Genomic DNA, 15,789 nt, shown 5'->3' with positions numbered 1-15,789 from the left:
CGTCAGGCTCTGTGCTGACAGCTCAGAGCCTGGAGCCTGCTTCAGATTCTGTGTCTCCCTCTCCCTACCCCTCACCTTCTCATGCTCTGTCTCTGTCCCTCAAAAATGAATAAACATTAAAAAAATAAATAAAAATAAAATAACCCAGGCTGGATTCATTCCCATAGATTCATTACATTTATTTTTTTTTCTTCTAATTTCAGTATAAACTAAAATTAAAACATTTTCGTGAACCCCTAAAAGTATGTGGACCCTGGGCATTGTGCCCACTGTGCCTTTTGGAACAGGTGGCCCTGTTTAATTGTCCTATAAAGTCAGAAATAAAGAACACATGTCCCAGGGAGGGCTGACCCTGCTTCTATGCACAATTTCCTCACCATTACCATCCCCCCCCCAATACACATTCCTTTCACATTTAATGAATGCCTTCCAGGTAGTCTCTTTAGGAAATACCACATTTATTCCAACGTTGCTGTCATTACTGAAGTTATTCTAACACATCAATTTGTAGATCTAAGATGAAAATACAAGATGTTGTTAAAACTATCTTAGTAAAAATAACATTTTTGCTCTAAAAGAAGGATTTGGTTTTTATAATATCAAACCTTGAAAAAGCCAAAGTTGTACCTTGAACATTGTTTTATATGTATTTGGTTACAGTGTTTATTTTTAAAAGGCTAATTAGCTAAATGGTTATGAAACTAAGTTTGCAAACCTCTGCTAAGTATTTCCTATTGCCAAATGAATAATAATGAATAATGTGAATAATAATGAATAATATTTGTCTATTCTTCAGAAGTAAACAGTATCTACTATATTTTTCTTGCAGTATATTCTTTCTATAAGCAGAGAAAATCTAAACAAGGAGCTGTTGACTGGTAAGTCCAATGCTTTATTCTGTTGTCACTTTCAGTAAAGCACGTAAGCCTAACCCTGTTCCGTGATTCACTGGGATTTGCTTACTATTCCTTTTCATGGGTTATTCATGGGTGATTGAGGGCAAGGCTATGTACAATACAACGTCCTTGAAAAGTAGTAGTGATGCATCCTCTGGCATCTCTTTTTCATCTTGTCACTGATCTAAATAAAAATCATTTGTTCAACACACGTTGAATTCCTATTGTCTTTTCAACACTGGAATGAATGAGTGTTCACCCCGGAAGAACTCATGGACTAGAGGAACAACAGATACCCTCGAATGATTTGCAAAAAGACACGATTAGCTCTTCACTATGGAAAGATAAAAAGCAGTAGTTGAAGGCTGAAGAGGGCTGCAGTCTTCAGGGTATTATGATAATCCCTGGGTGCATAAAGCCAACCCTGAACTTAAAGCCAGAGCACAGGGGCCAATTTGTAGGAATTGTAGGAAACCAAATAGCAGAGGGTGTAGGAGGTTGAAAAAAAGGAAGGCATGAAACATACCTTGAGGACTCTAATGTGTTACAGACACACCCATTAATGGAGAAATCACTGGATTGCAAATTAAACTTGCAGCATGGATGATCAGTGCAATCACCTGCCAGGTAGCCCTTGGCCATAACAGCTTTTTCTCCTCTTCAGTATTTGTGCTAATTAGATTCATTCCCTGCAGAACATAACACTTGAGTAATTCTTTTTTTTACATTTTTTTAAATATGAAATTTATTGTCAAGTTGGTTTCCATACAACAGCCAGTGCTCATCCCAAAAGGTGCCCTCCTCAATACTATCTTTTAAATCAACTCCTCTCTGGCCAAAGCATAAGAGACTGTTAAAAACTGAGAACAAACTGAGGGTTGATGGGGGGTGGGAGGGAGGGGAGGGTGGGTGATGGGTATTGAGGAGGGCACCTTTTGGGATGGGCACTGGGTGTTGTATGGAAACCAATTTGTCAATAAATTTCATATATATATAAAAAAAAATAAAATAAATCAACTCCTCTCTGTAATCCAGCAGCCTCTGAGTTCTGGAGAGCAGAGTTTCTACATGATTATCTGTGTTTCTCCCCACCCTTCTACCCAGAGTGATTCTGCAGTGTTTCTGTTGAATTGAATTGAGCTGGCAGGAGGTGTGCTGGGAAGATCACTCTAGCTGATTCACCACGGACTTCAGAAATAGGGCTTAATATTCTTCTTAATTATACTTCTTGACTTACACTTGCAAGACCATCTTTTGGATGGGTAGATGGGGGTGGGAGGTGGCTAGATATACTGATATTGATCTCAAGAAGCCACAAAACAGCTTTTTAAAAAGTGGTATGGCCAACCTAAGACAATCTCTTTAGAGCATCTCTGAATTTATTAAGAATGAGAGCAAACACTCACTGAGACCCCAGGGAGTGTGTTAAGTGCTCTATAGAGCACTCTATAGATGCTCTATAGCGCATCGATTTTTATAACCCTCCCAACAGCTCTGTGAGGGAGGAGCTCCTTTTCCCTCAGTTTGACAGGGGAGGAGGCTTCTCATGCTCCCCGTACAGCAGCCCACACTGCTAATAAGTGGTAGAGTCTGTGCTGGAGCTGGATCTGTTACTCCAAAGTCCATGCCTTTATCTCCTAGAGTCAGTGCCTCCAATATTATACATGAAATATCTGCTAGCAGTAGGAGCTACAACCTGGGAAGAGCTGATCTTGGTGGACAGACCAGAAGCTCCCATACCTGGTTTTCCTTGGGAACGTTCTGCACAGTGTGCAATTTCATAAATGCCAGAAATATGTGAATAAAGTGTACATACATGGACTTTCTCTTTTTTTCATTTCATTTATTTTATTTTTATTTTATCTTTTTTTTTATAAGTTTCAAGTTCTTATTTAAATTCGTTAGTTAACATATAGTGTAATATTAGTTTCAGGAGTATTTAGTGTTGCATACAACACCCAGTGCTCATCCCAAAAGGTGCCCTCCTCAATACCCATCACCCACCCCCCCCTCCCCCCCCCCCCCCCCCCCCCCCCCCCCCCCCCGCCAAACAGACTCTCTTAACCTCTAAACGTTGTTTGGCATATAAACTCTTTCACACAGCTGTCCTTCCTTTACACAAACATGTGAGCTGCCAGCTCTATGTGCAAACACTCCCTCCTGACTGCACAGCCTCCCCTCTGAAGGTGTGGTAACAAAATCATTCCCCTGCATCTCACGTAGGATTGTCTCATGGTTCACTGTCCAGGGCTGGGAGGGAGGGGTTTGTTAATAATTGTTAAGCAAAGCAAGCAGGAAAAGGGCATGCAATCAAGTAAGTTTGATAAATCCTGCATGAAACAAGTTTTGAAAGTTTTCTTACAGTATTTCTCAGGGCCTTTATTCAGCTAGTCTGCATTGTGGATTTTCTAGGGCAACACTGTCCAAGATTTGGCCACAAAGGCCAGCCACTTGTATAATTTAACATTTTATATTAACCACATTTAAAGGCCTAAAAAGAAACAGGTGAACTTAATTTTAACAATATATTTATATCCGAAATATAATCATTTCAATGGGTCATCAACGGAAGATAGTGATGCATGAGACCTTTTTTATTTGGTACTAAGTTGTCAAAACCCAGTGGGTGCAACACATCTCCATTTGGACTAGCCACATTTCAAGGACTTGAGCCACATGTGGTTGAGGACCAGGACCGCACAGCCTAGAAGTTCAGAGTGTTAGCATTTTTCCAATCACTCTGACCACAAAACAGTTTTTTTCGGGAGCATATTCCAGGACTAGTGTTCTGTGGAAAATTTTTTGGGATGTATTAGTGTACACTTAAATAAAAAATAAACGTAATTTAATTTAATTTTTTCAAGAGTTAAAACACATTTAGGGTTTATAAAAGATATCCTTAGTTGTTCAGATAAATTCTGATTTCTCCATAGTTATTTGTCAAAAGATTTCTTAAACATAGATGAGTAGATCTGACTTGTAGCTTTAAGAAGAGTAAATAACCTATAATTATAGATCTATCCATGAGAATTAATAGGGGCAAAAATCATATTTTACTGCAATGGCAAGAATATGATAATTCATTGATTTCTATAGATTGCTAACAGGCAAAATAAAAAAAAAAAAAGCACCAGAATACTTTGATTCTATTTATTGAGAAGTTTTAGATCTTGTTACTCATTTTTTCCCTCAGTGTTCCAGTGTTTGATTACAAAAAGAATTAGTATCAAAATCTATATCTGTGACTTGACTCAGAAGTCTAGAGAACTACTAGAAAGAGATATAGAATGAGGCATAGCATGAGAAGAGGAGTTTGGCTGAGTATTTCTAATCACAAAATCCGAAACTAGAGGCAAATTTTTTTTTTTTTTAACGTTTATTTATTTTTGGGACAGAGAGAGACAGAGCATGAACGGGGGAGGGGCAGAGAGAGAGGGAGACACAGAATCGGAAACAGGCTCCAGGCTCTGAGCCATCAGCCCAGAGCCCGACGTGGGGCTCGAACTCACGGACTGCGAGATCGTGACCTGGCTGAAGTCGGACGCTTAACCGACTGCGCCACCCAGGCGCCCCTAGAGGCAAATTTTAAAATATGTGATGCCTGCTTCTTTTCCAGGGTGACAACCATCACAGTAACGTAAGAATTTGCATAATGGAATTAGTTGTGTTTTTTTTAGATGAGGATAGTCGATTTGTATTCATCTCTCTTACTACCAAATTATCCTAGAACATTTGCCAAATAGTCGTCGAATTACCACTTTGTGCTAATTCATTATTACAGTCTTAAGAATAAACATCTCTATCATTACTGTTCTCAGGAAATAATAACAATTTCAATTTCATTAAGTGAAATAAGAATTGGAATTTCATTTCCATTTGCTCATTTTCTTTGTCTCCTCAGCTGTTGAGAAATACCCCAATGCAAAGGTGCACTTTGGCCACCGGCTGTTGAAATGTAATCCTGAGGAAGGAGGGATCACAGTGCTTGGGTAATCAGTGGTCTTGACTGCAGAGGTGAAGGGTTAGAGCAGTGAACTGTATCTGTAAACTTTGTTCTTTGGCTTCTTTGAAAGATTTAAATGATTACCAAAAGGGACTCAAAGAAACATCAAAAACCAGCCTTTGGATGACTTCTAAATACCAACACAAGTGATTCTTCTTGATTCTCGTGCGGGCTCAGCATCCTACCATGTTCCACACTGGTAGCCACACTCTTCAAATGCTCTCTGCCCTGTGTTCCCTCTCCTCTTTCTGGAAACTATTTGCCTCTCCTTGGCTGCCTCTATGTCCTCTAAAGTTCCTAGCTCCATGTCCCATCCTTGGGACATGTCATGGATTCCCAGTCCACTCAACCACCACTTAAAAATTCCCTTTGCTAAAATGAACCTCCCTAGCCCATGCCTCTGTCTCCCCTCTCAATCCTTCTTTCAGTACTGATTCATGTTAATGTTCTGTTAAACACCTTCACAAGCACCGCTTGCCATGCTTTCAAACATATCTTAAAACTTGACCATCTATTTCTCTCCAAGCATGTCCAGTCCTGACCTCCTTAATGCCGTTAATAATTAGAATCATTCTTGGTGTGCCTTTTCCTTACTTTCTCTCATTAAATCTATGACCCTGCTCCATCTTTCTTACTCCCTGGTTGGGTTCAGAGCCTATGTCTTTCTTCTGAGGCCTAAGGTCCCTGGGTTCTCACACTTGCACACCCAGGCTACTGCAATCACCTTGTCCTCTCCTTGTCCCCTCCCCCCTGCACTCTGCCTCCAGTTCAATACCTCCAGTGCCAAATAAGTTTTCCTAAATTACCACTCTTCATTCACCATCCCCTCAATGAAAAAAGTTATTTTCTCTTTTGCCAGAAGAATGTATTTAAACCTTTTGTCTTAACATTAAAAATTCTCTTCTTCTCCTCCCTCTTTCCTTCCCCATATTGTACTCTTTTCTTGAGCTTGTCTTCCAATATCCTCCACTCACGCTAAACACACTGTTCCTGGCAACTCCTGTGCCATCTCTGCCCTGGTCCATCCCTTCCCTCACTCTGCTTTCTTCTCAAGACTCTCCCTTTGTGCAGGGGACTCAAGCCTTAGTCACATTTCAGTGGCCTGGCATGTCCTTATTAATTGGTGTAGTGGTGTTACTCTCATTCTCATGAACAACACCACCATAGAGATGAGGGTTGTCATCTTTACTCTGTATCTATCAACTCTAAGCTCAAAATCAGATATGTACAAGTGAGGAGTGGCCCCCTTGAGTTGCTACTTTTTATATCCAACAAGAGGAACAGCATCATTTTTACCACTAGATTATTTTTTTTTGGATGGTTCATTTTATTTTTCAGATCTGACAAAGTTCCCAAAGATGCCACTTATGACCTCATTGTAGGATGTGATGGAGCCTACTCAACTGTCAGAACTCACCTCATGAAGAAACCACGCTTTGATTACAGCCAGCAGTACATTCCTCATGGGTACATGGAGCTGACGATTCCACCCAAGAATGGGGATGTAAGTCCTTTCCCTTCTTTGGCTCCTTCCCATAGCCCTCCTGCCCCTTGGACTAGTGAAGATGCATATTCTAGTGCACTTGTTCTCAATAGCATATTTGGATGAGTTCTGAGGTCTGCTATAGTCCTTTGCAAAGAATAATAAGTTGGGTGTACAAGTATCCCTTTAATATAATTTTGGGGATCCTGGATGGCTCAGTCAGTTAAGCATCTGACTCTTGCTTTTGGCCCAGCTCATGATCTCATAGTTTGTGGGTTCGAGCCCCTCATTGAGCTCTGTGCTGACAATCTGGAGCCTGCTTGGGATTCTGTCTCCCTCTCTCTCTGCCCCTCCCCTGCTTGCATTCTCTCTCTCTCTCAAAAATAAATAAATAAACATAAAAAAAAAAATAACATCACTTCTCTCCCTTGCCGTCAAGATATGTTTTCTTGAGTGGTCAGGAAAGAAGAGGAATTACAGCTACCCTACTGGGAACACAGAGGGAATTTGTCTGACATAATAATGTCATTTTTTCTATTTTTTCTTGGTAGAAAAAAAGTGGGTCAGGAATCACTCTGTACACTGACAATCCAGAGTTCCTATACTCATGATTATACCAAGTAATGATTATTAAATAAAATGAATAGCAAGCTAATGCAAAGAGATTTTCATTGCATGTTTTCTCATTTCCTGGTTCCCAGGTTAAAACCTATGGGGCTTGAGGCAAATACATCATAGCTATGTTTTATATTATCGTAGCAAATAAATGTAGAATCTTATTAAGGGAGGTTAAAATACCAACAGAAGCAATAAGGATATTGGCTTATAGGTAAAGATAAGTAAATAGCACTAATTTAAATTTGAGTTACATAAAGAACATCTATTTTTAAGGTATTTTTAAGATGTAATTTATCCTATCTGAAATTCACACGTCTATAACATAGCTAGTCAATTTGTGATAGTGCTATTATATACCAGGTATATACCAAATTGTATGAGTCAGTCAAATCTATAATATATCACTAAATCATTGTTTTCCTAGTTCTTCCTTCTGGTCAGAAAAGTATTTAGTAATTCTTAAGTGCTATTTTTACATTTTTCAGGTGAACTTTGTTCTCATGGCCCAGGATCTGATAATTCTGGTTTACAAGATAATAGGATTCTGTTAAAAATTGTCCCAGACTAGGGGCCCCTGGGTGGCTCAGTCAGTCGAGCTTCTGACTTTGGCTCAGGTCACGATCTCACGGTCTTGGAGTTCAAGCCCCGTGTCGGGCTCTGTGCCGACAGCTCAGAGCCTGGAGCCTGCTTCAGATTCTGTGTCTCCCTCTCTCTCTGACCCTCCCCCATTCATACTCTGTCTCTTTCTGTCTCAAAAATAAACATTTAAAAAAAATTGTCCCAGACTTGAGTGGAATCAGGCCTTTTAATGTAGATTTAAGATAGCCATTTATTTTCTAGCTGTTCATATTTAATAGTGATAATTATTGGTTAACAAAAACTCACTGCTTTTAATTTAATTTTCTTTAAATTTAAATCCAAATTAGTTAGCATAAAACTCTCTGCTTTTAAATAAGAAATACCGTTTTGACATAACAATGGGACCCAGGCATGGGAGCATTTTAATATGTCCTCAAAATAATCTCAGGAAAACTAACTTCCTTTCCTCCCTCCCTTCCTCCCTCCTTCCTTCCTTCCTTCCTTCCTTCCTTCCTTCCTTCCATCCTTCCTTCCTTCCATCTGTCTCTATCTCTGTCTCTCTGTCCTGCCCCTTTTAACGTAACAGACTCTTTCTTTAATGTAACAGACTCTTCATCTCTGAGGACTGTAGAGTGGGGGAGAAAGATTGGGTGAGGGACAATACTGGGTGAACATTGAGGGAGTGCTTTTGAGAATTTAATGGGAGGCTCATCTCAAAGCTGCTTTTGCACAGCAAGTCCCTGTTTTGCTCAGACTTCATGTTTGGAGAGACTTGTGGTGAGCGCCCAGTGGGGTTACGGGAGCCTGACTTTGGAACTGCTCTTGGATAAAGATATCTATTGAGAGCATGACTTGGTAATAAAGAAGCTGAAATTATAAGGGATTATTGTATAGCCATGAAATATGTGTGAACATCAAAATCTTCTTGGTATCATAGTTGCCACATCAAAAACAATGTACAAATCACTATACATGTCAATGGTGAGGACAGGGGGTACATATTGTCTCCCAAACTTTTTCATCAGCCATTTTAACGATTACTAATGCAGTAAATGATAAATCAATTTCAACTGCCATTTCTCCACTCTTCCTTATCTTTTGGAGTTCTAAAAGGTCGTAGAAGTGGTCAAAAGATAGCAAGAGGGAAAAGCAATGACTTGTGCCTCATCCAGACTGGTCTCCTTATTCACACTTCCTAAATTCCTTCCCTGAAACACTGTTCATTTCTGCCGCCTCTGCTTTGCTCAGCAAGTTTACCCCCGCCCAGAAGCCACTGTCCTTCTCTTCTTATCCAATCAATGAATCCTTCCACACTTTTAACCACTTCAACCCCACAGATGTCTTACCTGCCCAGCTTTTATTTCCTATACTTCTACCTCAGCATCTGCCTATTCACCTGTGCCATAACCTGAGGCCAGACAGTTATGTACTCACTCATTTCTGTGTCTGTGTGTTGAGCTTTCTCTGAGCCTCTGAGATCAAAAGCCAGGAAGAAAGACACGAATAACTCCAACAGTGTGAAAATGCTGGCTAGGAGCCTAGGCTGTGCTTTATGTGTTTTTACCATGTAAGAGACACACATGGCAGGTGCTCCCCAACCTTTGTAAAAAGTAATGCAAACTCAGAATGGTTGGAAATTGATTGCATGTTCTTATGTATATCATACCCCCGGGAATCTCCAGAATTTAGGTCGGTAGATATGTCCAAGCAATCAAAACTCACTCAGGCTCTTACTGGGTTGTCACGGGGTCACTAAAGAGAGCAGATTTCTTTCTATTTTTTATGCTGTAGGAAAGAAGTGATAAGAGGCTTGTTTGTAAAATTTTATTTTTCCCATGAAATGTAAACTTAGGACCTTTCCATTATACAAATAAGTCCTCAAGTGAGGTGAAAAATAAAGTATAAAGATATTACACACATATATATGTACATATACATATATAGCTTGTATATACATATATAGTATGTACGTATATATATGTATGTGTATAGGTGTGTTTTTGTGTGTGTGCATGGAAATAGAGAGAGAGAACATCTCACAGTATGTTCTTAATTCTTGATTATATCTGGTATCAATTATATCTGATACCACCTAAGTTATATGAGTTTGTAAAGTCAGGGCAGAAAACATTTTTAAGACCATTTCTACTTTATTTATTTATTTTTTTATGTTTAGTTTTTTGAGACAGAGTGTGAGTGGGGGAGGGGCAGAGAGACAGGAGGACAGAGAATCCGAAGCAGGCTCTACTGACAGTAGAGAGCCTGATGTGGGGCTTGAACTGAGGAACAGTGAGATCATGACTTGAGCTGAAGTTGGACGCTCAGCTGACACCACCCAGGTGTCTCGCCAGTTTCTACTTTAAATAACAGTAGATGTGCTTATCATCATGTGTATGATACTATTTGAGTTGCTATGGAAACAATTATAACATAAGCAGAAACAGTTTTATAGATGTGCTGCATTAATGCCCTAATCAAACATAAATATACTTTTTCCCTACAGTATGCCATGGAACCTAATTATCTGCATATTTGGCCTAGAAATACCTTTATGATGATTGCACTTCCTAACATGGTAATACAGAATTTGCCAATATAATTTTACATCTATAATTAATGTTTTTCACTACATACTTTCGTATTTTGCATGTATGCCTAAATTCTTCTGTACTTAGCATGTGTATACCTAACATTATTGTTTAGTCTCTTCAGTGATTACATCATTGCAACTTTGGGGTTCTTGAGGAAAAACCTGAAGGAATTCCAATTATTTATAGTGGAAAGGAGATTTAATATATATAAATGATAAGCGATAGATTGTGGATAGTGGTGCCTGTCATCTCTCTCAAGACGGTGTACGAGGCAATGGTGTGCAAATAAAGTCAAAGAGATTCGGGTTCTACATGAGACAGGACTTCCAGTCTTTGAGGTCTCTGGGACATTGGAATATACATTGTCAAAAAAGAGCACGGCTGTTCTTCCATTAGACCCTAGAGACATTTTTTTTCGTTATATATCTGGCTCTGTATTTCTCTAGTTGGTCTATTTTCTCTTGGTAGCAACGCTGATGCCCAGTGCCTCTTAACACTGTTTGAAAAGGAGAGGGAGAGGGAATAAGTGGGAAGAAATTCAATCCAACCACTATTCAATCCAACCTATTAGTAACCCAAGGGGTGTAGCGTTGGCTCGGTGAAAATGGCTGAGGTTTACCATGTAGAAATTCTAATAACTGAGAAGCTGTGGAGTAGCTGGGACTTGGTGGGGCTTTTCTCTGGGAATGAGGTTTGGGAAGGACGCCTTTCCTGTCTGCCTGGACATTCCTCCCAGGTGCCCCTTGGCCACAGCAAGAACCTGAGGGTAGGGCTCCCCACGTTCTCTCACACGCTTCCTCTTCTTGCAGAACAAATCTTTCACATGTACTTTGTTCATGCCCTTTGAAGAGTTTGAAAAACTTCTAAGCAGCAGTGATGTGCTGAATTTCTTCCAGAAGTACTTTCCGGATTCCATCCCTCTAATTGGAGAGTAAGTTTCAAGATGTGCAGTTGTGCCTTTTGCTCCACTGTTTTGATTTATTCAAGGTTCAAATAAAGGTCATGCACCTTGCTTCAGTTTGGATTAAATGTGACTGATCCTGATGTGACCTGGACGGGAAGCCTGCCTTCGGTCAAAAGTCTAAGCGGGCGTTGTGCTGTGAGCAGGGATTCTGAAAACCCCATGCCATGGTCAACTTTTCCTGAGAAAAACAAGTAACCCACGTCCCCAGGCCTTTCTGCCTCCTGGGCAGGCTCTCAGGTCCCTCCCAGTTGTGCCGCAGAGCTGGGCTGTGCCTCCCTCTGCTGGTGGACACACAGGTCCAGGGCCCAGCAGATGCAAGTCTCTGGTTCCCCATGTCTTGGGGCCCTCACAGTAACATGGTAATAAATAGCAGTACCTGCCCCAAACGGTTGATGAGGCCTGGAGGAGTTCATGCCTATAAATCGTTTGGCACAGGACCTGGCTCATACAGAGCTGCCCGACTGGTAGCCAGCTTGTTAGCTGTCTGGTTTATGACCCCTGGCCCCTCTGGCCCCTGTCAGCGCCACCCACCCCACCGGCATGTCTTTTGGTCTCATTCTGCTCCCACTGTCCCTCCCTTGAATCCAGTCCATTCTCTGCCTCCAGCGATGTTTTCGTGGAGGCAGCACAATGGTGCAGAAAGCAAGATTTAATGCTGCTTCTGCCCCTTACTCCCAAGCCTCAGATTTCTTATCTTTAAAACGGGCATCAGGATATCTACCTTTCGGGGCAGTCATGACAATGACATGCACTATGTAAAAGGGATGACCCACTACCAGCCCAGAGCAAGTCTGTTTAAAACTGTCAGTTTTCGGGGCGCCTGGGTGGCGCAGTCGGTTAAGCGTCGGACTTCAGCCAGGTCACGATCTCGCGGTCCGTGAGTTCGAGCCCCGCGTCGGGCTCTGGGCTGATGGCTCAGAGCCTGGAGCCTGTTTCCGATTCTGTGTCTCCCTCTCTCTCTGCCCCTCCCCCGTTCATGCTCTGTCTCTCTCTGTCCCAAAAAAATAAATAAACGTTGAAAAAAAAAAAAAAAACTGTCAGTTTTCATCCTTAGCGACAGATTTGGTGTTCGCTGATCCCTCCTCTGATGTTGAAGAGAAATCCCCACATGCTGCAATTTTAGTCCCTATGTTTCCTGGTTGTTTCTTCCTCTCCAAACAGACTTAAAACTCTCGAGGGTAGGAGCTGTTTTTCTACTTACAGCTGCCACAAAGCCTAGCTGGATATCAATTGTCCGCTTCCAAATACACATAAATTAGCACTTCATTTTAATCTTGGTTTTGGTTCATGTGGTTTAGTCAGATGCACAACATCTTAATTTTTCCAGAAAAAAACTAAAACACACCAGAATAGTTGAAAAATTGCATGACCTGGACACATGATAATAAAATCTCATGGCACATAACACACACATATTTCAAATTATTAAAATGCAGTCAAACCTATTCTTTTTGTATGTGATTAAGATCGTTGCAAACAAAACAGGTAAATGGAACCATGAGATTTCAGGAACTGGGAGAAACGTCGGTTTCTCCATTTCTTGTGTTCTTCCTGGCATTTTTTTGTGTGTTTCTCAATAAAATGCAACGGTAATGACGTCAGTCCATCTGAAAGAATTACGCAGGGTTTAATACCCAATCTAACATAACGGTTATGTTCTGATTGTTTTCCTCTTAAGGCAAGCCCTAGTACAAGATTTCTTTCTGTTGCCGGCCCAACCCATGATATCCGTGAAGTGTTCTTCTTTTCACATTAAATCACACTGTGTGCTGATGGGGGACGCGGCTCATGCCATAGTGCCCTTTTTTGGACAAGGAATGAATGCAGTAAGTCCTTTCTCCCAAAGTAAGTCTCTGACATTTTCCTGGGTCAGTCTCAACTGAAAAATCTTAGCTAAGAACCATGTCTGTGACTATCCTCACCTAATCTCTGACAAAACAATCAATTCCACAACCCTGCCAACGGTTTAGATTGATCACTCACTATAGTCAAGCCTTGGATTGCTTGATCCAGTAATTTCATGCAGGAAAGAGCATAAAGCTTAACATGGTTTCTATGCAGTTAGAAAATGTATTGATAGCTTGAAATTTGAGAACTCGCCTGTCAGCAATTCAAGACTTAATTGAAAATTTTTTTTCTAGAGATTATGCCTAAGTATATAAATGTTAGGCTCAAAAAAGAAAAGAGCCCAAACTGTCTTTTGTTTTCTCCACTTTTTCTTTCCAAATGAAAGGAAAATGCATTTGACAGAGTTGAATAAAACTACGAGGGATTCCTGAGTGGCTCAGCCAATTAAGCATCCAACTCTTGATTTCAGCTCAGGTCATGATCTCACATTTTGTGAGTTTGAGGCCCGCATCAGGCTCTATGCTGAAATCGAGGAGTCTACTTGAGATTCTCTCTCTCTCTCTCTCTCTCTCTCTCTCTCTTTCTCTCCCTCTCTGTCTTGTTCTCTTCTTCTGTGCCTCTCCCCACTTTTGCATGCGCTTTCTTTCTCCTCTCTCTCAAATACATAAATAAACATTTAAAAAAATTTAAACAAATGAAACTATGAAACAGATTTGATGTTGAATACTATTGCTTTCATGGAAGTTTCTAAAAAATATTTCAGGAAAGAAATAGTGCTCAAGTATTAAACATTAATTTCAAGGAATCCTAAAATGATTATCTAGACAGACAATTATTTTGTGTATGTGTGTTTGATAACTATAGCTTTATAATCACAGTCTTCTATTGTTTCGGTGATTGAGATATATTTCAAGTATAAGTAGGCTATAAATCTAATCAATTATAGTTTTCCACAAAGTAGTGGCAAACATTTTGTTTTATAAAAACATAAGAACATACCAATTTTAGTAAGCTGGATAAGGGCCCAGGCTCCGGCAGTATGAGGCCCAATTCAAATCCTGTCTCCAGGATTTATTGCACTATATTCTTGCACAACTAACTTAACTACTTTCTTGTCTGTAAAATTTGGTTTTCAATAGTGCCTATATCATAGAGATTCTTGTGGAATAAATGAATTAATTAAGTAAAAAATGTAAAAGTGTTATTATTTCAGCCTATATGAAATTTTACATCTCTAAATTCCTGCAGCATTAATAGTCTATATAGCTGATAAGTATCTTTATTTGCTTCAGATGTAATTTCTATAATTGATGTGAAATTTGTTTTAATATTTACATATTTTTATATTGTCAGTAAAACTATCATTTGAATTCCTAGAAAGCAGGAAATCTATCTTTTGATTTTCTTCTCTCCACTTCGTTTAGCGTACAACCTTATTAGGGTTAATTTTCTGGACTTCTTGACATTGGAAGTTTACTTTAATCTTGGCTTAAGGGAACTAAATTAATATGTGGGTTCTATCCTGTCATTAATTGCTCTAAATGTGAGTCTTAAAGACCTGATTAGTTTAAATGTGCCTTGAATATTCATGGTAGAGCAATATAATTATTCTTGCTTCTTAAAGAAGCAATGGACTCCTTCAAAATTACGTGAGTAATTTAAAATTTTGGTCAAATTCCACATCATTGTAATCAATATGCACCAGGCAAAGACAATCCATCAAGCATGAAGTTGATGGTCTTTTATAATTGTAATTTAATGCCAAGTGTGACTAAGCAGCTGTTGTGTGCAGGTTGAAGGTAAACATCCTATGAATTATACTCACTGACGGAAAGTCTATTCTAATTGCTCAGAAGCTTTTGTTATTTCCAGATGATCTTTTTCCATTTTTCCTTATTTCAGGGCTTTGAAGACTGCCTGGTATTTGATGAATTAATGGATAAATTCAATAATGACCTTAGTAAGTAAAATTTTTCAAATGGACATGGACTAGCCCTATTGATTAATTGTGGACCTATTTTTGACCCTGGATGATCACAAACCCTTGATACATATTTCCTGTTCAGGATTATAATTTTTCTATTACCAGCCTATGCCACTGTTGCCCATGTCCAGACAAGGAACACCCAGAGAAACAGGGAAACAGTTTCTTTTAAAGTCTGTACATGGAGGCCTGTGCAAGTGATCCCCACAAACAACATAAAAGCTCCCAAGACCAACGTTTGGCCAAGATATGCTCCTTGTTCTCCCTTTCCATGAGGAGACCCGAACCTGCACCTCTTACAGCCTGCCCCAGAAACACTTTTAGGAGTTCCAGCACTTTCTTGCATGTTGCCTTATCAAGATGGCAGCTTCTACTTCTGTTTGCCTTTGGTTAAAGCCGATTCCACCAAATATATTGATGTGACAGAGACTGATGTCTAAAATTTTTACATGTAATGTTGAAATTAAATTAAATGTACACCATTTCATCTGTAAAAGAAGTTACAAACAATAGCCCGAGACCTGGATAACTTTTACTGCATCTCAGAATCACATGGTCTCAAAGGCTGCCTCCGAATTTAAACCTGTTTCAGGTAAGGGATAGATCCAGAGAACTGGCTTTAAACCTACCTCCAGATTCCTGTCCTGACTTTCCAACTTATTAGCTGTGAGACCTTTGGAAAGTCATTCCAGCTTTTTAAAGTCTCGGGTTTTCTTTTTTTTTTTTTTTTTCCATCTGTAAAGTGGGGACAATAATACCAACTTCAGAGAGATGTGAAGATGAAATAAAATGATTTGGTAAAGCTTTAAAAATAAAATCCTGG

General features: G+C 39.8%; 1 protein-coding gene across 1 annotated transcript in view; it reads left to right on the top strand.

Moving 5' to 3' along the window:
* The window catches only part of KMO (kynurenine 3-monooxygenase), a 56,130-nt gene that overhangs the window by 28,769 nt on the left and 11,572 nt on the right, over positions 1-15,789 (top strand). Inside the window, 7 exon segments of the mRNA XM_030302144.1 lie at positions 830-878; positions 4,798-4,885; positions 6,238-6,403; positions 10,083-10,154; positions 10,980-11,101; positions 12,813-12,960; positions 14,885-14,942. Coding sequence (XP_030158004.1) covers positions 830-878; positions 4,798-4,885; positions 6,238-6,403; positions 10,083-10,154; positions 10,980-11,101; positions 12,813-12,960; positions 14,885-14,942 — 703 coding nt within the window.

Source organism: Lynx canadensis, chromosome F1, assembly GCF_007474595.2.
Source record: "Lynx canadensis isolate LIC74 chromosome F1, mLynCan4.pri.v2, whole genome shotgun sequence".
Lineage (NCBI taxonomy): Eukaryota > Metazoa > Chordata > Mammalia > Carnivora > Felidae > Lynx > Lynx canadensis.
Note: the sequence above shows the minus strand (reverse complement) of the source record. Positions and strands in the feature narration are given on the sequence as shown.